The sequence below is a fragment of the Catharus ustulatus genome, chromosome 4 (genome assembly GCF_009819885.2).
Source record: "Catharus ustulatus isolate bCatUst1 chromosome 4, bCatUst1.pri.v2, whole genome shotgun sequence".
Lineage (NCBI taxonomy): Eukaryota > Metazoa > Chordata > Aves > Passeriformes > Turdidae > Catharus > Catharus ustulatus.
The window spans coordinates 66,754,826-66,779,439 of NC_046224.1; the positions used below are offsets into that span (position 1 = coordinate 66,754,826).

At 40.1% G+C, this 24,614-nt stretch overlaps 1 protein-coding gene across 8 annotated transcripts in view; it reads left to right on the plus strand.

Moving 5' to 3' along the window:
- LOC116995572 (PHD finger protein 21B-like) overlaps positions 1 to 24,614 on the plus strand; it is a 182,236-nt gene that overhangs the window by 140,878 nt on the left and 16,744 nt on the right. For 7 of the 8 annotated variants that reach the window (XM_033058420.1, XM_033058422.1, XM_033058414.1 and 4 more), the window contains 3 exons: positions 4,526 to 4,618; positions 18,089 to 18,439; positions 20,620 to 20,742. In XM_033058420.1, the coding sequence (XP_032914311.1) occupies positions 4,526 to 4,618; positions 18,089 to 18,439; positions 20,620 to 20,742 (567 nt within the window). Of the gene's footprint in view, positions 1 to 3,284; positions 3,324 to 4,525; positions 4,619 to 18,088; positions 18,440 to 20,619; positions 20,743 to 24,614 lie in introns of those variants that run through there. The other variant, XM_033058418.1, reaches the window with a different exon arrangement.

The following is a 24,614-nucleotide window of genomic DNA, read 5'->3' on the forward strand; positions in this document are numbered from 1 at the left end:
TTCACCTGTTTTTGCAATTTGAAGTGTGACCCTTTGAAATACACTGCTGGATTACATTTACCCAACTGAGGTTGCAGGTCCCCTCCACAGTGGGCCTGCTGCATTCCTGTCTGAGAGCATCTGTGGATTGTTCAACCTAAACCATATCCTTGACGTGCCAGATCCCTGTCTGCCTGTGGAGATCGTTGGATACCAGGGCAGGAAGTCTCTTGTGTCCTGGCCACATTATCCAGTAACTCCTGCACTGAGGGATGGAGTGGTTGAGCTTTCTGTTCTAGTCCAGGGCTTGAGGCAAGAGTTAGCAAAAGATCAGAGCTCCCAAAATGCTTCTGGATGTAAAGTTTAGTGAATTAGGCAGTAGGAAACACACCTGATGAATTTCTTCGTATTTGAAAAGAACCCAACCGTATCAAGTAGTAAGTCTGGTTTAAATGCATGCAATCAAACCTGAGGCCAACTGAAACTTAGCTCTTCACTTTTCCCCATCCCGTCACATTGTAGATGTTTCAGGGGGTTGCCAGAAAAGCCCAAGCAGCTTTAGACAGAGGAGAGATTCATAAATATCTTTGACTTTTATGGACCTTTTTCATTAAAATGCTTAGAGCTGTAAATGTAGAAGTAAGAAACTCATTTAGCTTTACAAAAGTGCTGCTATTCAGCATTCAAAAATAATATTTTAAATTATTGTTTCTGCTTGTATCAGAATGCTTAAAGGTCATTGCCAGAAAAATGTCTTTTCAGCTTGTTTAATTAGAGGTGTATAAGAATGTGCACCAGCTTGCTCTTCAGATAAACTGGAAAAGAAGGAGAAAAGAAAAAGGTCCCCATGGATAAAAATGATAGTGTGGAATTAGTGAGTACAAGTCTTTGATCCATCAGGCTCACCGTGGCCTGGACAGTCAGGGTATGAAAACAGGCAGCTCTGCTAACAGGAGAACAAAAATTTATTTTTCTGTTTGTTGGGGAGGTATCTTGATTAGTCACCTTCTGAAGCCCATGGGCTTGAGCTGAGGGCCCAACTTCATACAGCTGATGTGTGAAGGAGAGTGTGAGCAGGATTTGACGTGTCATGGGAAATTTGTCGTGTTCTCATTGTGTGGCCAAGGACATCAGATAAGGACACTTATGTTTTTATTTCCCAGGCAAGTGGTTTTATCTTCTCATTTACATACAGCTTGTACAAGAACAAAGCAGTATAAATTGTACCCAAAGCCAAACTGCCCGACCACCTATTCTGGCACTTGCACCTCCTTCATTGCAGAGATTACAAGTGGGATTCCCTGTTTCATACTTCTTTGAGCCATAGTCTTGGAGACATCCTGGTCTGCCTAAAAATTAGGCCATTGAGATGGAGCTCTCCATGCACAGATGATCAGTCAAATGAATCAGACACCGGAATTTCCATCTGCACAACATTCTAGCCCTGCCCATTATCATTTTAAAACTAAATCTAGACTTTTTTCATCACTGAAAGTGAGACAGTAATATTAACCTAGGCGAAGTACCCCGACATAACAGATGAAATGTGTTCCAGGAAAAGTACAGAGGTCATTGAACTAATGAATAGCTTGAGCTATTAGTTGCCCAAGCTGGGAAATAGTAACAAACCATGTAAATAGTGAAAAATAAAAGAGATTCTTAGATGTCTCTCCGTCTGAACATACTGTAGTGCTAATATTAACATGAGATTGAAGTTCTGATTTTTTCTTTGGCCGTATGATTTCTATACTGAGATTGTTTCCTTGAATATTAAATAACAGACTCTTACTATAAAACCATTGGTAAAAAGAAGGTTGCATCTTTGTCACTGAATATTTAATAACTTAGGAGTGCCATTATTTGGTTTTGTACTTTTGAGTTCACTGCTGAACTGCTACTTCAAGGAAATAAATCTGATTAAATTTTTGAAAGCGCAAGTGACAGAACTGATGGTAATTAATTTCTCCACTACCCACAGATTATTTATCATGACTTTGCCTTTAAGTGAAGCTGAGGCAGTGTGCAGAGTAGTTTTGTGGTGTTTCTTGTTTGTTCTCTCATTCCCATTTCTTTTGACTCAATCATTCACTGTTTTAAAAGTTGAACCAGAATTGGTCCAGCAGTACACCCAGGGGCCAACATGAGCGTCTTCTGCACAGGACAGAGTCATTCTGTTGTAGTTACTTGGTTTTTATTCCCTGGAGATATTTGAAGTAATACAAGAGAAGAGCTTTGTTGCTCAGACATGGAGTTTTTGTGTGTCTTAACAATTGCTAGCTCCATCTTACTTAACATCTCAGTAATTTGATTCTTATCTTTATAATCAGTTCCAAATTTCATTCAGTGTCAGCACTTTGTATTTTAGTGGCATCACAGAATCATTAAGGTTGGAAAACACATCCAAGATCATCAAGTCCAACCTTGGACTGAACACCACCATGCCAACCATCATGTACTTTGTTGTCCAGTTTGAAAATATTTGCAAATCTTTGTGTATCTGTAAGAATATTAGAATGTATGGTTGCAAGATCAGAGGCAGCAACCTTTAAAGCACAACTTTCCAGAAGAAGGAGCTTTTGCTGTAGAGGATATCTGTACAACCCAGGAGAAGTAGTGGTGCCCCTGATATTTCCTACAAAACCTTGGATTTCATTGTGAGGTGAAAGAAATCTCATTTGGGATAGTAAGAAAATATAGATCCTATTTGTGATAAGCTTTTGATAGCATGAGTTGGAAAGTTCACTTCAGTATTTACCCTAAAAAATCTGAATCTGGGCTGAATTGATTACACTTCATGCTAATATTGAACAGGAAATGATGATAAGTCTAATAAATGCCCATAGCAGCAGGTGGCAGCTCAATTTCTCTTTCTCCCCAGAGTGCAGTAGTTCATTATGTTATTCTTGCCAATGTGTGAGGCTGTCATAGGGTAGACAAGGCAATGAAGTTGTTCAGTCAGATCCTTCCTATTGTCTTTAGTCCATGTGTCACCCTATAAGGAAATTGTGGCAGAAATACCCCCTTCTGTTCCAGACCCTGCTGCCAGAACCTTATTTCTAAAGGAAGGTGTAACTTGCTTGTTTTATCATCCATGAATGGAAATGCTGCTCTCTCTGCCCCCTTTTCCTCTTATCTTGGCTTGAGACAGAATTTTAATGGAGTATATTTTTCCGTGAATAATCCAGGGTGCTGGTAATCTATGAGTACTCAAGAAAAATTGTCTTGCACGTTTATAACTGTTCCACTCCCCTTGTTGTTTTACTCAGGCAAATCTTCTTCAAATGTTAATCTTTGCTGGATGTGCAACATCACACCCCCAAATGTCTCTGACAGGAGTAGCAGAGGTAAAAATATAAACGCTGTAGAAGTTTATTAAGAATATTCTGCCTGAATACACTTGTTATTTCTTATCAAACACTGGAGACAGAATGAAATAAACTGTTTTGCCACTCTGTGGGTGAGTTCTGGGGAGAAAATATCAGCATGGATATGACACAGTTTCCTTGAGCTGATTATGTTATAATTCCTTTTTGACTGACAAATTTCATTACCATATTGGGGTAATAATAGCATATTTTATCTTACTGGCTGTGGTCCAAAATCTTGGTTTAGAGCAGAGTTAAATGTAGAGAAATTCGGTGGAATCTATATTTTTCTCCATGTTAGCTATTTCTAACAGCCTGGTAAGATTTTGTGTTCAGTGACTAAGTGTCTCTTGCTTGTTGTAATGACAATCATCTGCTTGCTTATATTGCTGTGTCATCCCAACAGGAATAACCAACCAAGTGCTAGATAAAAGTTACATAGCCTTGCTTTCAGAATACTGGCCAGTTAAGCAAAGAATGAACTTTTGGTTAGAAGCTGTGGCTTCCCCATCCCTGGAAATGTCCAAGGCCAGGTTGGATGGGGCTTGGAGCAGCCTGGTGTGGTGGAAAGTGTCCCTGTCAGTGTTGGGAGGTGAAATTGGGTGATCTTTAAGGCCCCTTCTAATCCAAGCCATTCCATGTTTCTATGAACTGAAATCAAGGATGAAAGATGTGGAATGGAAAAGTTAGCTGTCTTCTTTACATATATGGTCCAATCACAAATTTATAAGCTGTCCGCTTATTCCATCCTATCTTAAATAAGATTTTAATAAACTTGGTATGCAACTAAGAAAAGGGTGAGTAACAAAAATAAACATAGATAGTAATAGATGCTGTATTGGCCCAAATGAGCGTCATCTTAGCTGAGTGTTGTGTGGCAATGTGCTGTAGTAGATTTATAGGCAGCTTTACATTTTAATAATTCAGTATTTACTATTTCCTGAGGCACAGTAAATATCTCTTTGTAACCCTGGCTACCATGAAATGCATCATTGTACCCCTGCACGTCACTGAGGTGCATTTCAGATCTCTTTTGAAAACAGTCTGGTGCCTAGAGAGCCTTCAGCCATGGCAGCTGGGAAGAGAAAAAGAGCTGGAAGGGAACTGCTGGCTTGGATAGGTTCTGTCTGGGAAAACTTTGCAATTGTTTTAAGCTGTGTTCAAATGTTTTCTTCCAACAGACTTTGGGAACGATCACTGCAGTGCCCATTAAGGTTCCTCAGGTCAGCTCCTTGCAGAGGTTGGCAGGACAAGGACCGGCAGTGCTACCTCAGGTATGAAATACAGTTTCAAAGATGGGATTGTGTCATCTTGTACATATTCTGTGCTCCTGTGTAGTGCCCAGGCCTGGGCGCATCGGCACACTGATTTTGCAGAGTTGTGTTTTTCTTCAGTCCATGAAAAAAATTATTCTGGGAGTTTACTCATAGCACAATGAAAAGCTATAAAATGTCATGTAGATTCATTGTGGAAGAACAAAATACATATGGTGGAATGTAAATTTATGTTTTAAAGTTGAATCACAAATCACAGAAGTGAAAATATGTAATTCTGTAGTTAAAAGAGCCAGTGGAAATCTTAACCTTCCTGTTCAAGATTTAACCCCATGTTCCATTTCACTGACTTATTTACCTTGTCCACCCCAATACAAAGTTTTGGCCCAGTTAAACCCAGGTGCCAGACCAAGGAAAGATTCTCTGGGTAGGAGTGAAAGAAGAGTTGCACTCACTGGTTTTTAGAATGTTTCAAACTGTCTTCTTTTCTGAGCCTCCATCACTGTTTCTGTAACTATGCACTTTATTCCCCATTTCAACCCTCTTTCTCAAAATTTTTGGATGTAATTTTCAACAGGTGTTTTGCTGCAATTCTATGGTTTGCTCTTCACATTAATGGTTATTAAATATAAATATATTTGTCCCACTGTAGCTCTTAGAGCTCTATTTCTTATGTATGAATACTGGAAAAGTGCTGAAGTTGATGATATATATTCTTCCTGTTGTTCTTTATTTTTTCCTAATTTCTTTTCAGTGGGAAAAGAAATTAGGATCTGTGAGCTTTTAAATTTACTTGGAGGAAGAAGTATTTCCAATAGAAAGTTCTGAAATTCTGTCTTTAAATTACATTTTGTGGAAGGCAGAGTTGTGAACATAAAGTGAGGTTATAGTTTTCTTATCAAGTTCAAGACTTTGATTTTCAGTTGTTCTTACAACATAATAACATTTTGATTTCTGCCATTTCAGAGTGTCAAAGATGAGCAGATTGCTCCTGAAAATAGATTATGAGGTTCAAGAGCAGCCGAAAGACCTTTAACAGAGTCTAAATTATCATTTTGGTTATGTTTCAGCAATGATGATGGCCTTGCAAATGCTGCACTTAGGGAAGTGCCAATGCCCTATGCTTTTGTTAAATAGAAAAAATTTCATTCAGTCCTAGTTTTGAGGAATTGAAAAAATTGGAGGAAGCCGTTTTCCTCAGCTTTTTGAAAAGAACACATCCTTTCTGTCTCGCTGTTTAGGTCATGGCAATATTTTTGTTCATATTCCACTTTGTTGTACTCCCTTCCTGGTACAGCTTCCATTTCAGAACTATTTATGCAGTCATACTTAATAGTAATGAACTACCAGCACTTTCTTGGCTGCCCTGAGCCTGAATTCACCAACTTTTCTATTTTGTGAATATTTCATATAGATAGAATGGGTGATAACTACCCAGCAATCTAATTTCTGAGAAACTAAAAATTAAATATATAGCTGTATGTAAGACCATGTTATCAGGGTATGTGTAACGCCCTGAGTTTTTTCTCCCTTTTCCACAGGCTCACAATGGGCCAGCTTCTTCAGCAACAGCCTGTCTCATTTACATGCCAGTCCTCCTTCATGCTTCTTCGTGATCCATATATTCCTCTCCCCCTCCAAGCTCACAGAGAAGGTTACAATTTACATGTAGTTTCCTAGTGGGGAACTCCCTCCATCAAACATCCCTCCTTTTTACTCAGTGTCTTCAGAGATACCAGGTTTTCATCTACACGTGGAAAGTTTGATTTCTAATTAACTAGTCAGATGTCTTGAAAATAGATTTAATATAGCCGTGGACCAGAGTGGTGCAAAGCTGTCATTGCCCAGGTACAGCTGGATGCAGGTGACCCGGGAGGCCACTGTAAGTCTGCAGCACTGTGTCACTGTGAAAGCTGTCCTTTGTAAGAACTGTAGGGTGAGTGCATAGTCATCTCTGGTCCAGCAAAACTGGAAATTTCAGATGGAGATATAAAAATTCCAGGAAGCAAGGCCATGTGATACCACGCAGGTGTTATGGTAAAAAACATCTCCTTCTTCGTTGTAGCGCTATGAAAATAAGCACCTAGTTAACAATTATTTTGGAAATTAAGAGATGTGTATTATCTTCGAGGAGAAGCTGAAAATCATGCAGAATTAAATCCTGTCACAGGTCATGTTCTCAGCTTTTTTCATCAGACTTGGTCACAGACCAGGCTGTCCACTAACCCCCTTTTGTCCCTGTGGATGACAGGCAAAACCCCATACCTTGCTCTGAGTTACTGGTACAATCCTGCCATTCTAGGACTGACTTTTGGAGATGCAAATTCCCGTCTCCAAGCATACCAGCAAGTTGAGTCCAGCTGTGTTTGGCATCTGCTAAAACCTTTGCTTTGTTTGCCCATGTAGCAGCAAATTACTGGGACAGGAACTCCTCTACCAAGAATTTGGAGTATTTCACAGGGAATTACAGCAGTGTCCAGACTCAGATGTTATCTATGGTTCAGTCTTGTTCTGGAAGGGATGGAAAGTTCCCCGATCTCCATCTCTGCCAAGTCTAGCTGTGACAGTGAAGTGTGTAGAACCCTGCAGTGATGAAAGCAGAGCAGCAAAGGCTTCTGTACTCTGGTAGCTGTGTCCATTCACTCAAGCAGGTGAGTCCAGGTGCAGCTTGTGCAAGTGCAGTGGCAGCTGCAGTTGCATTCATCTAATCTTTTGGGCTGCATATGCTGCTTCTCTTCAGGTCTGTGGGGGAGTGGAAGGCCTGGGTTGGACCCCTTTTGGGATTCCTGCCATTTTAGGAACCTACAGTAATTTCACGATTATAAGCCACACCTGATTATAAGCCTCATGTTACAATACAGAGTGTGATAAAAGGTATCTGTTCTATCACCATCTGTTGAGGGTGGGGGCAGTGATCCTTATCTCTGTGGGAGATATTCTGCTAATGGGCCATCCATTGAAACCAGGTAGGGCATTGTTCTTTATCTTTTCACAACCCATCCTTCCTCCAGCGAGTCATTTTCTGCTAATGGCCATTGAGTCCCACTGTGGGACTGATAAAATTACTGCATCCCATTGGGAGTTGCTCCAGCCAGGGGGAAGAGCCCAACATTTCTTACCAAGATAAAAACAGAGGTTTTGGGACACTAAGGGAACCCCTTTCTCCACTGGACTCCAGAGGAAAACCGGATTTCTCCACATCACCACTGGATCTCCGGAGGGAAACTGCACCTTGTACAGGAGCAGTGCTCCAACTGAGCCACATCTGTCACTGCAGGAGGATGCAGCCACCATTTAATGGGACTGCTGCCAACACCCTGCCTGACGGGGTGTCAGGTTGTACTCTGACTTTGTCAGGGTTTGGAGTTTGTTTCTTTGTAGTACTGTATTTCTATTTTAATTTCCCTAGTAAAGAACTGTTATTCCTAATTCCCATATCTTTGCCTGAGAGCCCCTTGATTTCAAAATTATAATAATTTGGAGGGAGGGGGTTCACATTCTCCATTTCAAAGAGAAGCTCCTGCCTTTCTCAGCAGACACCTGTCCTCCAAACTAAAACAGCAACTTTCCATTCTTTGTCCATATATAAGCCACACCTGATTATAAGCCGCACTTTGAGTTCAAACCAAAATTTTAGTCAATACGGTGCGGCTTATAATCGTGAAATTACTGTACTTATATATGAATCCTCTGGGAGTGACTTTCCTTTAAGGTGGACAGATTGCACTTCTGTCTCAGGTGCATTTAGATAACTGGGCAAAATCCAAGTCAGTATCTGCATTCTGGGCAGCACACCAACTACTCTCTGGCATTTCTCCTTTTGGCCAGTCTCATTATTTCTTGGGATTTCAGATTCTCTTTAGATTTCCAGGTAGGCATAAATATTACCAGGCTGGATGGACAGAAAGAGGGGACTCCTCCATTTTGAGGGTACTCATCATGTCTAAGGAAGTTTGATGTATTTGACACTTTTGTGCTTCTCATCTTGACAGCCTCTTTTGATTTACGTTTTTGTGAAGCAAAAACATACCACACAAGTAAACTGAGGCATTTAACAAGAGTTACATAAAATAATGCATACATAATAGCTCCCTAATTTTCCACATTTGTAAAAATATTCATCATTTGTTTTGTTCATTTGAACAGCTTTATGAAATGACCCCCTGGGAGATCTTCCATCTGGGGAACAAAGTTTCAAAATTTGTACAATCACAAATGGCAGCAGAATCCCATCACTTAGAACCGCTAATTAAGTGGTGAGCAAACAAACATTACTTACAAGTTCTTTGCACAATACAAACAATATTTTTAGGCATTCATTATTTGCCAAAACAAGCTTCTTTGGTGGATATTTGTTCTTTTTCCTTTTTTTAAATTTTCCTACAGTATGAAGTTGGTTTTGCTTTCATCAAATAAGTGACCTGTGATGTTTCAGAAGCTAATTCCAGATAGTCTTTCTGTTCTTAGTTTGGTCTTTGAGGTTTCCAGCTGAGTGAGATGCTTTGGAACTACAGATTCTCCACTGCACTCTGAGAAGAAAATCCTAGCGATCCTTTGCTTAAACACTGTGGTACTCCTGAGCTATTCTCTTCTTTATGGCACCATCTGCCCTAAGGAGGGGTTGGCATTCAGCTGCAAAGCAAATATTCTGTCTATTTTGAACTGGTTTACAGACAAATATAAGTTGCACTGTAGCCACGTAAAGGCACGTGTGAAATGTTATTTTCTGTTCTTCAACAGGAAGATTTTAAATGAACAGCTGATATAAGCTATTTCTTCTCCTTTCCTTTGGGAAGAAGCATATATAGCTGAGAGTTCTGCTTATGGTTTCTTTTGATCAACTGGCTTATTTTTAATGGTCATGCTACATGCATGTCCCTACAGAAAATATTTAGTGTAGAAATTGAGGAGTGTGTTTGTAATTCTTAGAGAAGTTTGAGACAGCTGCCTCAGCCTTATTGTAGGGACTCCATGTCCCAGACATGCATGGCCAGCTTGGCCTTTCACATTAAGTCTTTACAGAGAGAGCTTTGAAGATTGGGATGGAAACACGATACTTTATTGAAAAGTCTGTGGGAGTCTCGGTTCCACACTAGTGAATGGGTTTGGTAGGTTGCCTGTGCTACTGAGAGAGGCAGTGGCTTGCTGTAGCACCTTCAAAGTATGTCTTTTACACTGCTGCTGTGCAGCCAAGACAGGTGAAGGTGTGGCTAAGGTGGTTCCGTAAGAACATTTCTTGTGGATGGCAGCATGACAGAGCTTGGCAGTGACAAGAAATCCAGTCTTCTGCAGTAAGGTCAAGGATGAATGTATAGGGTAGGTCAAGGAGGGCTAGGCTCAGATGCACCTTTTCCAAAGGACCTCCATTTCCTCTGACATTCTATCAGTGTCAGTTTTCACTTCTTAGTTGATCCAGAGTGGTGAGGAAGGAGCAGCAACTCTAACCCCCACCCTACCCCCAACCTGTTATTGATACTTGAGACCTTCAGATCTTATCAGTGTTGTAAGCACTTTGAAAAAGACCTCTGTAGAAGGCAGCTCTCCATGATAATCTGCACGTAGAATTTTAAAGTATCCATGAAAACCTCAGAAAACATTCAAGCCATTTTTACATCTGGCATAGTACCCTTTTCCCAACTGAAACTCTTATGTTACTCCATGTCAAATGCTGCTTTGCAGAGTAGCAGCAAATGAGAGGGTAAGAAATTTCCCCTCTCTCCACTGATGCCATTTTTATCCATGCAAAAGTTGTGACTTCCGACCCATGTCTGGCCTAGATCTTGGCTATGCTATGTCTCTGAGCCTCAAGGCCGGTTGTACAAGATTGGATTAGAACTCTGGGTGAGTAACAGGTGGACAAGAGGGCTTGCTTTGTTTGCATGACTTCAGTAAAGGTAGGAGGAGCTAGCTATGCTGCTGTCTGATCATTTTCATCTCCTGGTGTCTCAACTTTTTGTGTGCTTCCATCTTGCTTATACTGTCAGCAGACAGAAATTATTTTTGTCCTTACTTCTATCATTCTTTTTGTCTTTCTTTTTGGATTTTGGCTAGTAAATGATTAGGGGCTGGTTGAATCATCATAATGTGATGTTATTGTTGTCTAGAAGCAGGAACAGCTCTTAAAGTGATGGGCAGTACAAAGCAATGATATCCATGGTCTTCAATGTGACATCAAATTTTGAGTCCAGTGAATGCCAGCTGTGTGGATTAGTTCAGAGCTTGTCTAAGGAAGTATATGGACAGCAGGAAAGCAGACAGGTCTTCTCTCATTCTTGCCTAAAGGCTTCATGGACACTTTAAATTGATGGAAGTTAATCATAGATGAGTATCTGTGAGAGAAGCAAGCTAACTTGTTACACTGAAAAGAGTGTAAATGAAAGTAAGTTATTTACTGGTGTGTATAATCACAGTCTATCTTTTATACTTCCACTGTAATCCCAAACAATAAGGATTTTTTTTTCCTCAGAGGCACAAAGATAACAGCATGTTCAAGGACAGAATTGTTGTGCAGAAGGTAAAATAACCCAGAAATCCTTGTCAACTTCAACCTCTATTTCTGAATTTTGAATAATAGTGATTTTTATTTGCAGATGGAAAAGAGCCACTTAATTAATCATCAATTCAATAGTGGCAGTGCCAAGCCAGATAATATAGGCAAAAAATACACAGTCCATTAGCAAAAGTCAGTCAAGTTCCTGTGAAAATGCAGTTTTGAGTTTGTTGGGGCTTGACACTGGCTAGAAGCCATGCCACCCACGAAAAACTGTTCACTCAATCTTCTCTGCTATGGTTGTCAGAGAAGGGGGAAAGAAAAACCAAAAGGCTTTTGGTTTTGAGGTGAGATAAGGATTAGGTGAAAACACTTCAAGGGCAAAACAGGCTCAAAACTTAAAAGGTACAAAGAAAAATTTATTAACAGAATTAAAAGAGGATAATGACAACTAAAATAAACCTTTAGAACACCTTTTTCCCCCACCCCAAGCCCTTCTTTCCTTCCTACCAACAGTGCAAGGAGACAAAACACGGGGTTTTTAGTCAGTTTGTCACTTCTAAAAATCTTCAGTTTGCTTAGGGAGAGGAGGTTCTTCTGTTTTTTCATGGGCTCCTTCTTATGGGACACAGTTCTCTGTGAATTTCTCCAATGTGCTTCTAATTTTCCTGCCTGACCTGCTGTATCCTGAGACCCTCCCACAGGCAAAGTAGTTTTCCTGAACTACATGGCATAGGTCATTTTAGTTCATGGCGTGTCATTTTTTTGAGGATGAGTTAGTCTAATTTGGAAGCAATGATACTCTTTCTCTATGTTCTCTCTCTGCTCAAGTTTCCCACTCAATTACATCTTTTCAGCATCCATTTGCTCCAGCGTTAGCACCTTTTCTCATGGGCTGCAGGTGTGGACCTCTGCATCCCTCATGCACTTCATGAATTACAGGGAAGCAATTTGTTATATCATAGTCCCCACCATGGCTTTCAGAAGATCTCAGCTCTGACACTCGGAGTACCTCCTCCCCCTCCCTCTTTTCACTGACCCACATGTGTCATCATGTTGTTCTCATCTTCTCATGTGTCCTCATTTTTTCCTTTTCTCTGACTTCGGAGAAAATTGGTGTCTGTGGGTTTGTTTGTTTCCAAGATATCTTAGCTGAAAGGGTCTTACAGAGTTTTGCAGCGCTGAAAGTTTGATTCCATCTGAGCTCCACGCTGGGGAGTCGCTGGCTGCCTGTCACATGGGCAGCTCCATTCGAAGGAAAATTGTGTTCTGGCTAAAAGCAGCTGAGCAAGCAGAATTCACCATGATCTGTGCTGAGATGGCGTGGCTGCTCCAAGGCCCTGGCTGCATGGCGGCTCCCGGTGCCAGGATGGCCCTGGCAGCCACCTCCCCACCCTACAAAAGAAAAAAAGAGGAATTATGCATGCTCTTTCTTTCTTAAATATGTTGTCACAGAGGCGTTACTCGCTATGTTAATTGGCTTAGCAGCATGTCTATTTTCAGAGCCAGCCTGCAATTGGTTTTGCTAGGTGTGGAGGAGCTTCTAGCAGCTCCCAGCACAAAAATCACTTCTGTGGCTGGCTTCTTCCCTACTCACCGAAAAATCAAGCCATGCAAAACCAACATAGTGTTCAAAACATTAATAACATTTTAAATAAAGAACTCCCACCTGACTGCCTTATGCCAACATCCATAAAAAGCAGAGCTGGCAGATTCCCACTCAGACATCCCTCTCAACAAAACTTCAATTTCTGTAATATCAAGCAAAGCTGAAGGAGAAAAATGAAATGAAATTATTTTGCCTTCTTAAAAAATGCCCAGGAATTTTATTAGCTGCATGTCACCTTTACACTAAAGTTAGCTGTCCATGACTAACAATTGAAATGCCAAATCATGGCAGATACACAGCACCTAGGAGATGCCTGATGGAGTGTATGCAATTTGAAAATGTGTGAAACACATGTGAACACTGCTGAGTGACTCCTGGGTTATGTTGCGTGTAAACTGAAAGACCAGGGTTTGTTTCGAGGGGCTTGTCGCAGTTCTGGCCTTGATGAAGTCTGGTCAATTTTGCTATTGGTTTGGATCAGATTAAGGTTTCTTCCCTGGTCTGCTCCTTCCCGAGTACCAGGATTGAAAATGAGGGCTGGAGCAGCTCCTTGAGTTTTGCCCTGCATTTCACACCATCCTGTAAGTTCACAGGCTAATATTCCAGGGATGTGCTAAAGAGTGGGCTGTGTTGTATATCAATATGGGATTCACTGATTGTGGGTCATCTTGCCTGGGCTTTCTGCTATGAAGAGGAAGCTCTTTTTTGTGTAGGCTGATCACAGGGGAAGAGAAGAAAGAAATCTTCCCTATGGGAGGAAAATAAACTATGTTTATTTTGACAGTGGTCTTAGACCAGACTGAAGATAATTGGAGCTTATTGGGAAAGGAACTAAAAATTAACCAAGATGCAAATACTTGTATTTGAGTGAGTGGGGCAACCTGGATGTCAGGGAGTGTCACTGCTGTAAAATTAAGCAGAATTTTTTTTTTGCCTAATTTTTACTGATTAAAAAAGAAGAGGGTGGGAGTCAGTCCTTAGCTGGCATAAATAGGCACAGCTTTACTGAAGTCAGTGTACATCTGTTCATTCTGATGCAGGAGATGATTACCCCATAGTGCACTCATTTTATCAGCCATTGCTAATGTTTTCTGTGTAATCATCTAAAGTTTTTGAGAATGAAAGCTCTGGCTGCTGCTCCCAGCACTTTGCCTATGTGACATACGAATTGTGCCAAATCCATTTTGAGTTTTTGTTTTTAAGCTCTGAGCACAAGGGTGAAGTGAAAATGAAGTGTGAATAATGGTCTTTCTCTCAAAGGCAATGTGATATTGCGATAAGCTGAAAAAACTTACTTTCATACAGATCAGCCCTAGTATGAAGGGCTGATGGATGCTGAGCGTGATCCAGCTGATATCTGATACAGGGGAAGGGGAGGGCTCTTCAGTGTTGCTGACAAAACCATAACAAAATCAAGGGACTGGAAGCTGAAGGTAGGCAAATTCAACCTTGCAAAAAATGCCAGTCATGAGCATAAAAAAGCTCATCATTAAGGAGTCTTTAGTATTTTCCTTTTAAAATCAGTCTTCAGTTTCTGGGAGAAATTATATGGCCAGCCTGTGAGCTGGAGGATCACAGTGATTCCTTTTGTATTTGTAACTGAAGTACATTGTGTTAACTTCCCTTCTTTCCTAGGCCTGAAGGAGAACACATTTACCAGAAATGCCATTACCAGTTCTTGTAACACCTGCAGATCTTCACAGATGTAACTGTTCTAATTAAATCCCACCCTTTAGGACTATATAGGATTGCCCACAGAGATTGGAGAAACTGTGTGATTTTCTTCCCTTCTCTGTTCTCCTTATACTTGTTTGGGTTGGATCTTGAGGACTTCTTTTGTAAGAGGTTTTCTTTATTATCTTATTTTGCTTTACTACAGCAGGTGAGTGGATCAGCTGTTGGGGTGTGCCTCAGGTAATAGATTGACCATGATCACGTTTTCCTTAGTCAGTGGTGACACACATCAGGCTCTCCCACCTCCACCACTCAGCAATTCATTTCCCTCTGCAGTATTCAGCAATTTATGCTCTTGAGAGCTTGAATAATGTTTTGGTGTTCATTTCACCAAACCTTTCATTTAGCCTTTGAGTTTCATATAGGGACAACTGGATGGAGCTTATTAATATGGGATATACAAGAAGTCATGTTAATCACAGGACCTGATTCTTTCCTGATCTGAAAGTCTTTAAGATATATTAAATAAAGGGCTCTCTGTAGGTCTCACAGGATTGGGTCCTCTCATTTCCATGTCTGAAAAGCAGACAACCCCCACCTAGTGAATGCTCAGATTTGAGAATATCTCCTTGAAAAAAGTGGTCACCTGAGACCTGAGAAGTACCAGTCTGAACATTGCCACAAGAAATGAAATGTTTCTATTGTCGTGGATATCGAAGAAACTCAAGAACAACACAGGTTTAGGAAATCATTATATTCAAGAAGCAGCTCTCTCTTTTTGAGCCCTGGTAGTATCACATTCTGTTTTGACAGCTGGAAGATACTTGTGGAAAGAAGGGTCGAGCTACAGGAGAACTGTTACTTGCAACACTTTCCAAGAGTTGAAGTGTTCTTTTGGTAATGTACATGCTGTCTCTGTTTCTTTCTCTTCTTCTGTTTTGCTCAACTTTGGGGCCTTTTATTTCTGAAACCCTTGTTACAGGGTCTGGTGTCGTCCAACCTGCGCTACCTTCAGCAGAAAATTACTTTTTGATACTCTGTCTGCAGTGTAGTCCCTGTCCTTAGTTTTATTCTACCTCTTCTTCAGTGATTGCCAGCTTCCAAACTTTTGCTAGTGTCATTGTCCTCCTTTCATCTCCCAAATTTAAGCTACAGTTTTGCTGTGAAGGAAAGGAATTTATGCTACCCTTTTTCTTATTTTTTTTCTCTTTCTGGTTGACACCATTTATCTTCACAAATAACTGTAGCAGTTTGGAGTTTTAGGTGACATTCTTCCAAAGTCCTTTCATGTAGCTGTTTATTAAATATTTAAGCTTAGTGCTTTTATTCTGAGGGGAACGTTCATAGGTGTTAGATCACAAGGGGCTTCTATGTTTGCTTTCTGTTTTGGATTCACACTTGCAGGCCCTAGAAGTAAATGCAATTTTCACTTCAAATTATTGTAACTTTAACTCAGGAGCACCTGAAACTTTTGTTTCTGTATTCACCTATTTTTATTGTTCTGTAATTGCACATAAAAATGGTCTCCCAGAGTGAGGTAAACTCTACAGGGAATTTGCAGAGGCTTTGCTCATGAAAACAGCTATTCCTCTTCTTTATCACACGGTGGCAGAAAGTACCCAGCATATGCTCTGTGCTTTACCAGTTTGATAAGTCCTATCAGATAATTTCAGTATGCAACACTTTAGAAAGAATTTTGTATTTTGGAAAATTAAGTTTGTTTAATTATCTGTGCAGGAAGAGCTTGTTTTACAGTGAGGTAGTATGTGTTCATCTACAACTTGCAGGATGTGTATTAACAGTGTGTAGGATTCACTGAGGTATTACATCATGTAGTAGAAAAGAATTATATAGCTGGAATATACATACACACTTAGTTTTAATCAGGCTTTTGATTAAATATAAAAGTGCAATTAAGAGTGACAGATACAGTGCATGACTACATGACTACATACCAGTTTTTGTCTAGAAGAACTCCTGAACTGATGGGTTTAAACAAATGCTTTGTGCACTACTTTTAAAAATAAGACTATTAACTAATTAGGGATATGAAGCTAATTACAGAGTCCTCCCTTAAACTACTTGACCAAGGTGTTTGTCTGGTATCTTAACTAAGCCAGTTAGATAATTGTTACACAAAATGTTTGCATAAAGAAAATGAGCGAAGAACCCTTCAGGTACTGTCAGGGTATTTTGACTATGGTTCGTTGGAGTTCTGTATGGTGTTGCTTCACTTCCCAGCAGGTCTCTGAGGTTTTCCAGTGTTACCCTGAAACTGTGAGCTGAGCACAGTGACTTCCTGGCTCTGCATGAGTCTGCAGGACCTTGGGCAAACCTCCTCTTTACCTTTCCATCTACCATGACTGCTGGATGTGTCCTGAGCAGGACTGTGCCCCTGACACCAGTTTTGCACTGCTTGTGTGTCCTATTGACATTTGAGGGACAAGTTACCAAGACATAAAGAGCTTGCAACAGCGTTACTGCACTTAATGCTTGTTGTGGGGACCAAAGGGTGTGGTTCCTTCTTGACGTGATAGGGGACGATGGCCAGCCTTGAGAGATGGTTTTCTGCACACCAGTGAATCCCTGCCTTTTCATTAAATTGCTTACTTAGGCTCAAGATTGAAGTTGGCACCATTTGAAGGGCTCATGTAGACTCCAGCGTGGTGACACAGGCAGCTGTTTCCCATGTTTGTCTGCTAGAACTTGTCATTTTGTTTCACAGTATGGAAGGTGCATGAAGTGACAGGACTAAATAAGCACAGAGGGAACTGACTGTTTCATCTGGCTGTGTTAACGAATAAGCTGGGAGTGAAGTTAACTCCATGTGAAGTAGTTTAAATTATTTATTTTCAGTCCTGGAACTGTACTTAAAATGTTGTTAAGGCAGAGCCATATTGACAGGGTGGCATTAATTACACCACTGGAAACACATCGCATTAGCTGAAAATAATTGATTGCAGGTAACATTCATGGCTCTGGGTACAGTGCCAGCTGTTGCAAAGCTGGGCAAAGTGTCTTCTTCCATTCATGGAAGTTCCTCCTGCATCCTGCATCCTCCCACAGCTGCAAATTAGCTCTTTAATTACTGCAACAAAATATGATGTTTGGTGGTTGTGGGTTTCTTGTAGCCCTCTCTTAATTTATTTTTTGTGAGCTAGGTGATTGTGTGGCTGATCTTCTCTCATTGCATGGCATGTCTTAAACATGTGAGGATGTTCATTGACCAATCCACCAGTATAAAAGCATATGCTTTACTGTCCCTGTAAATGCTTTCCCACAACTCCCTTAATGATTCATCTCCCTCTCCTTAATTCATAGCAAAAGTGTTGTGTCCTTCAGAAAAGGAAATTTTTGCACCTGGGTTTTCCATTCTCTGCAAAGGCTTTGGCTTACTCCTCCCTACTGAGAACTGAATGTGATTTGACTAGCATTGGTAAGGATGTGTGCTAATCAAAATAAGGATTTTAGTTTCTTTTCACTTATTGTTTACCATTGCAGTGAGTTAAGAACTTCAAAATTACCCAGTTGAGAAGTGCTGGGAATGTATCTACAAGTAAATGAATGGTTGGCTTCTTGCAGTTGCTATATTCTGTTTCTCTAGATGCTCCTGGTCCAGGGTTAATGAAATTAGAGATTCTAGTTGGAGAATGCTTGTGTGGAGTGTCTGTTCATGTGCCTGACTCTCTTTTTGCAGGTTAGGCCAAAGACTCTGATTCCAGACAGCCTCCCAATCTCCCCGTGCAGAGACCAGCCTTCCAAGCAGCCTCCCACCTTCCAGAAGGCAACCATAGTGAGCATCAAAAACCCTAGCCCTGCCCTCCCGACTGCCAACAACACTGTCAGCCATGTACAGACCCACAACAGCCAGTCACAAAGTGTCACTGAGCCTGCAGCCCTCTCGTCCCCTCTGAGTGGTGCTGGCGTGGCCTACGCCATCATTTCCACCTCCCCCAGCAATGCAGCTCCGATCAGCACCAGCGCCGCTGTCTCCGTGGTCAACGACAGCATCAAAGTGCAGCCGCTTCTCATCAGTGCCGACAGCAAGGTGAGTTCCCTGGGCTGCAAACGCAGGAGTTGTGTGCGGGTATGAGCAGAATATTGCCTGAGAGTGCACACCCTGTGCAGTGCTGTCAATAGTTCTGATGGTTCCTTTGAATAAAAACCAAACAAACCACTTTTATCCAATTATTCACATGTCTCTGTACCAGTCCCAAGGCTTCTTGGGCTCTGATACCTTCTGGACTGCAGCTGGGCCCCTTTGGATTGCTGGCAAGGTTGGGGGAGCAGGAGCTGGGTGTTCTTCCAGTCCAGGGGTTTTACAGATGCCTTGAGCTCCCATCTGGGGTGCCAGAACTGATGCCTAGAAAGGCTGACCTAGAACAGAGACTAGACAGAGCAAAAGGAATAAAACAGGTATTTATTGAAAGGATGCATCTTGGGCACTGCAAGAGCCTGGCCGGGGTTACACCCAAGTCGAATCCAAGATGGATCCCAGTCATGAGTTTTTTCACTTTTACAAGTTTTGGTTCATCTACATATTGAGCTTAATTGCCCAATCACAGCTTCAGATTATGAAATCTCAACCCCCAAGGCACTGATTCTCAAATTAATCAGAAAGCAATGGGAAAATTCTTCCCATTGTACCAAAAAAAATGGGACACATAGAGGCTAGTAGACTTTTATCTATGTACAGTCCTGTTTTTTCCTGGGAACAAAACACATCATCATGTAGACTGACATTAACAGGACCATATGAACTTCTCTTTTCTTAAGCCAATCCTCACTAATAAAATCCCTGAATTCTGTACAGGCTCAGATTTCCTATGGACTCTCTCTTGAATGATGCAGTGATACTAGATTTGTTGACTGATCCCAGGGAGTACATAAAAGAATCAGAGATTCCCTTCTGCTCTTCCAGGGGAAGACCAAATGAAATGAAAGCTCAGGGTTTCAGAACTGACCAGGAGATGAGTCAGTAGAAAGAAAAAATTCAAGCTATGAATTACTCATTTCATCTTTGTACTGCTTTTCAGCATTGGAATGCAAGAACTTCACCACTCTTATACCAGAGACAGATTCCATACAGGCTGCTAATGTACCCCTCAGACATACACTGTAATTTACTACTGGGATTTTGCTACTTTTGGTCTTGTTGGCAGCACAGATTCCATTACAGTGCTAAAAAAATATATAGGATGTAGGATGGCTTTTGAGGTAAATAAAAGCAGACATCTCTTCCCCATTTCTTTGACATAAATTATTTTTCTCTTACTTAAAATGACTGCTGGCTCAGAAAACCATCCCTTTTAATGCTCTAGAATCTTCTAGAATGACTGAGTTGAAATAATGTATCTAACACTTAAATGGCATTGATTGAAAATTAGCAATGAAGTAGATGGAAAATGCCTACTGTTCAAATCTAATAATCTTTATCTAGAAGGTGATAGCCCTTGGAAGTGCTTTTGAAGCTTCCATGGTCCTTTAGATTATATGTATGAAGTCATATGTGTAGTTCTGTGGGCAGAAATTAATTCCTTTTAAATTAATAGCCTCCAGATAATGTGACCTACGTATATAAATCTTCATGTGGTAATTCAAATATGAGCAGCTGGATATACTACCATAAATGAGTGAATGAGATATGTGTCCTAATTCTTATAGGTTCTAAACAAGACCTAATTTTGATTTAAAACACAAATAGTTTATTTAGTTTATGAAAAACTACACATCCACTGCTTATAACATGTAAAGGCTGAGGACTGAAGTCTGATCTCAGTTGAATGAGTAGCACATTCTTTCCCATCCCCATGTATTTGCTCTGAAATAACACAGGTATGACTGAGATCAAACTGGGTTTGAAAGTTTAGTAATCCCATCTCTTCTACTTGCACACAAAATAAAATCAAAGGAAAGACCTTAAAATCACTAACTCCACAAAGCATGGCTTCCCAGTCCTTCACAAGTCCTCTAAACAGAAAGTGTCCTAATTTTCAGAGGCACTGATCAAGTGACTTAGGCTGCAGCAGGTTTAAAATACACCAATAAGAATTTTTAGAAACTTAAGTATGGATTTAGGACCTTAACCTAGGTATCCTGTTGTTTTATGCTTTTGACTTGTGACTTACATTTCTTATTTGTAGGGTATCAAGTAACCCTTCAAAGGGTTTCCAGCAGAAAAATCTAGTTTCATATAGTGAATTCTCTTATTTGTACATTGTCTTTTAGGTTATCATTATTCAACCTCAAGTCCAAACCCAGACAGAAAGTAAAGTGGAGACAAAGAAACCTCCTGAAGACTCAGCTCAGGGATTGCCTGCTACCAAAAAGAAAAAGGAGGAAAATCCAGAGGTGATTTTTAAAAAATGTTTTATTTTACATAAATGAGCTACAATATGGTTAAGTTACAGTGGCCAAATCTAAACATTCTTCTGTGCACATATGCGATTACTTTATTTGTGGCTATGGTTTTGCCAGCTGTTCATTTCTCCTCTCAATCTCTGCAGTCAGGGTAATTTCTCTGCCAGTAAGTGCCCTGAAAAATTTGGTTTACATTGTTCAAATATTCCACTGTCATAAAATGTAAGACTTGGAGGTCTCATAATACCTAGAGGTCTCACAATAATCTATGGAACCCATGGCTGTAACTAAATTTCTTGTGAAAGGTGTATCCAAGCTTAAGATACTTTCTTTTATGATATCAAACATGTAGCGTCAGATTTAGAAGCTGTGTATGAGGTGGAATTAACATTTCCTGTGTAAGCTGAGTGTTTAACATCTTCCTTGTAATGAATCTTGCAATTTTTAGATTGCATTCATACTTTCCTGCATTTGCTGTGTACATATCTTCCCACATGTACACAGATTCTAGTCTGAAATAATAAAATTTCACGATTATAAGCCGCACCGGATTATAAACCGCACTTCTGGGTGTTGGCAACTTTTTGTTCTTTGTCCATATATAAGCCGCACCTGATTATAAGCTGCACTTTCGTTCACAGCAAGGATGCTCGCACAACTTTCACAAAGTTGCCAATTAGTAACAGAATCGTGGGATTGCAGGATTTACTGGCTCGGCTCGGGGCCGTGTGGGTTTAGCTCACCGCTGCCCCGCCACCGGGGCCGGGCGGGCTACGGCTCGGCTTGAGGCTGCTGCGGGCTCGCACTTCTGGGTTGGAAAATTTCTGAACTTTGTTCATATATTGGCCACTCCTGAGTGTAAGCCGCACTTTCGGGTAGGAACTGAAATTTTAGTCAAAATGGTGCGGCTTATAATAGTGAAATTACTGTACATTAAAATCCTTTGACTTGAGTACGAGAATAAAAAGCAGGTAATGAGACTAAACCTCTTTTGTGAATTATATTTTTGATTTAAGCTAGAAATATAAACTGCAAGTCCTTGTAGAAATGGGGTGTCTCTAACAGACATTTTGGGTTTTGACTGGATATGTCCACATTAGATTGGGTGTAATTTTAGGGCAGTTTGAGAAGTTATACAGATTGAATCTACTTCTTTTGTGGAAATGCTCAGCTCCTATGAAATCTTGAACCTCACTAGTCTAATAAATCTGTAGCACAAAAGCATCCTTGGAGTTGTAGATTTAAGGGGATTATTATAATATAAATCTATGTTACTTGAGTCGTGTAGGTGGTCATTTGTTTTACCATTTAAAGAGGTTTATATGGTTAAACAGTGTTAAGGATAAATATTTTATCCCAAAATATCACAGCTCTGTGTAGAAGCTCTGCAAAACTATGCTTGGGAAGCCTCCCAAGTTTAAAATCTGACCCTTATATGAATCTTAATTACCACTGAATGATGGGACTGTAGAGTCCTGTTTTGTCTAGGCAGGTATTTCCAAAAACTTATTTATTTTGTAACACCTTATGGACAGAAAGGCCAGTAGGTCCTTCTTAGAAACAGAATGCTAGGAAAAGACATCAATTTTTCTTTGCCTGTAACTTTTTCCCATGGAGAAAATGTTGAATAAAAGCCTTCCAGAGAGATGCAGGAGGAAGCAATTGGACTGGGCCCACACTTTTGGTATGGGATTAAAAAATGTAAGATTTTCATTACGTTGCTAACTAGAATATCTCAACAGCCTTTTTCTAACCACAGACACTGTTCCTACCCCATTTACTGGAGGTCTCAAAAACCTTAATTTTCTGGGTAGAGTGCTGACATTGTGCCCTTAAGTATGACTGTTCTTTTCATAGATTTGTTGCACAGCCATAAATAGGTAGGACTAGAGTTAATTTCTTTTGTTCTTTGAAAGTAAACTTTAGTTGATTATCATGTATTTATGCAATTAGTGTAATTAGAACTAACATCATAATTAGGATAAATACATGTAATGACATAAATAGAACATGTAATTACAAAACTAAATGCTTTTATGAAAATCTTTGTTTTGCTTCATGAGAGGCATACTGTGTATTTCTATAAGCACTCATGGCTTGTAAGCAGATGATTAAATTTAAAGCAAAAACAACATGGTATTTTTTTAAAGGAAATAGGCACTCAAGGCACTTCTCACTTTCATTTATCTTCAAAGCACAAAACTGAGGCAGGAACTCCAATATGGCTCTGTGTAGAACTTAGCTGGGAGAGACTTGGCTTTAACAAATTACACTGACAATTTGGAATAATCTAACTAGAAATAACCAGACTTACCAGTAACCAGGATTCCACATGCAGTTACCGGGTGTACATGGACAAACAGAGAAGAATGAGGATAATTACTGTCTTTAGCTCCCAGCTTGGTCATTCTGCTCAGCTGGGGATGAAGAACAATGATGATGGATCCGTGATGGGCCTTCTCCCACCAGGATGGCTTCTGTAAAGAAATGAAGGAATTACAAAAGGGAGCTGCTCCTCTAGGGAGAAAATGCCCTGGACATTGTTTTTTGGGTTTTTTTGTTCATTTGTTTGGGGTGAATTTTTTTGAGGAGAGGTAAAGGGGACGGGTTTATATTTTATTTTTTTCTTAAAGAGACCTAAGTTCAACATAGAAAGAAACAGAATTCTGCCAAAAACGTTTTGATCATTTAAAAAATTCATAATAGCAAACAATCTGACAACATTTTCATTCTAAAATGTTTTTATCTAAAAGAAAAATTACTGCCACAAATGCTGGTTATTTAGTTAATGGCATTCTAATTCTTCCTAAGTACAAGAGAGACACATGGCAATTGTAAACTAAATGCTAATATTAAGCCTGGATTGAAAATCTGGAGAAAATGAAGTCTTGGTTTTGCAGCTTCCTGTACAGAAGAGAAAGAATAGACCCTGTGATATTTGAAAGGAAAATTTTGCAGTGGAAGTCAGATTTTGAGTTGAACCCAATGATCTACAGGGGTTTGAAATAGCAAAACCCATAAAAACAAATAGGCTAGTAATGTAATATGCTTGTTCAAAAGAATATGGCTTGTACTGGGATTTTTAAAAAGGAACCATCTTTCAAGTCCCTGTAAAAGCAAACTCTTCCTGTGTTTAATCATGAGATAATTATCAAGTCCACTTGTGATGGCTCTTCATATTTTAAACATGTATGTTGTCATTACATTTACTTAGATACGTATTCAAACCATTTCAGCATGAAGAGAGGAAATTATTTAGCAAACATTCCAGTACACAAATTTCAGTTGAGGCATCAGAAAATGTGTGCTTTCCCTACAGTTTAATGTTGGGGTAATGCAGGAATTCTGCACTCCATTGAGAAAGCACACATTAGCCATTCCAGCTTTCTGGTTCTCTCCCTAAATATTGCTATTACTTTTGCTTACAGTGCTGAGAAGTATCCTGCCACCTTTACTTTTTAATGGGGCTGAGGTGAATCCTAATCAGTTGACTAATTTTCTTCTCAGATTTGCACAGTGGATCAAATATTCATCTTTTCCTTCAGATGTGGGGCCCCCACTGTGCCTGGCTGGTGTTTCAGGCATGTGAGGAGTGAACATTACTGAAATCAAGGTGTGACATGCAAATGAACATGTGTGTGTAATTACCACAGATATGGAAGGCAGAAATACAGTGAGAATATATATTTAAATTGCCAGTGAGGAAATTCTACACTACCATTTTTTAATTTACCTGGAGAGTTGGAATCTCCCAAGGTTGTGGAAAGGAAATATTCCTGTCTTACATGGGTGTTAGTTCACTTGTTTGACAAAGGTATTTTCACAGATGCATGAGCAATAGAGATGTTCAATCCTAACCTTCT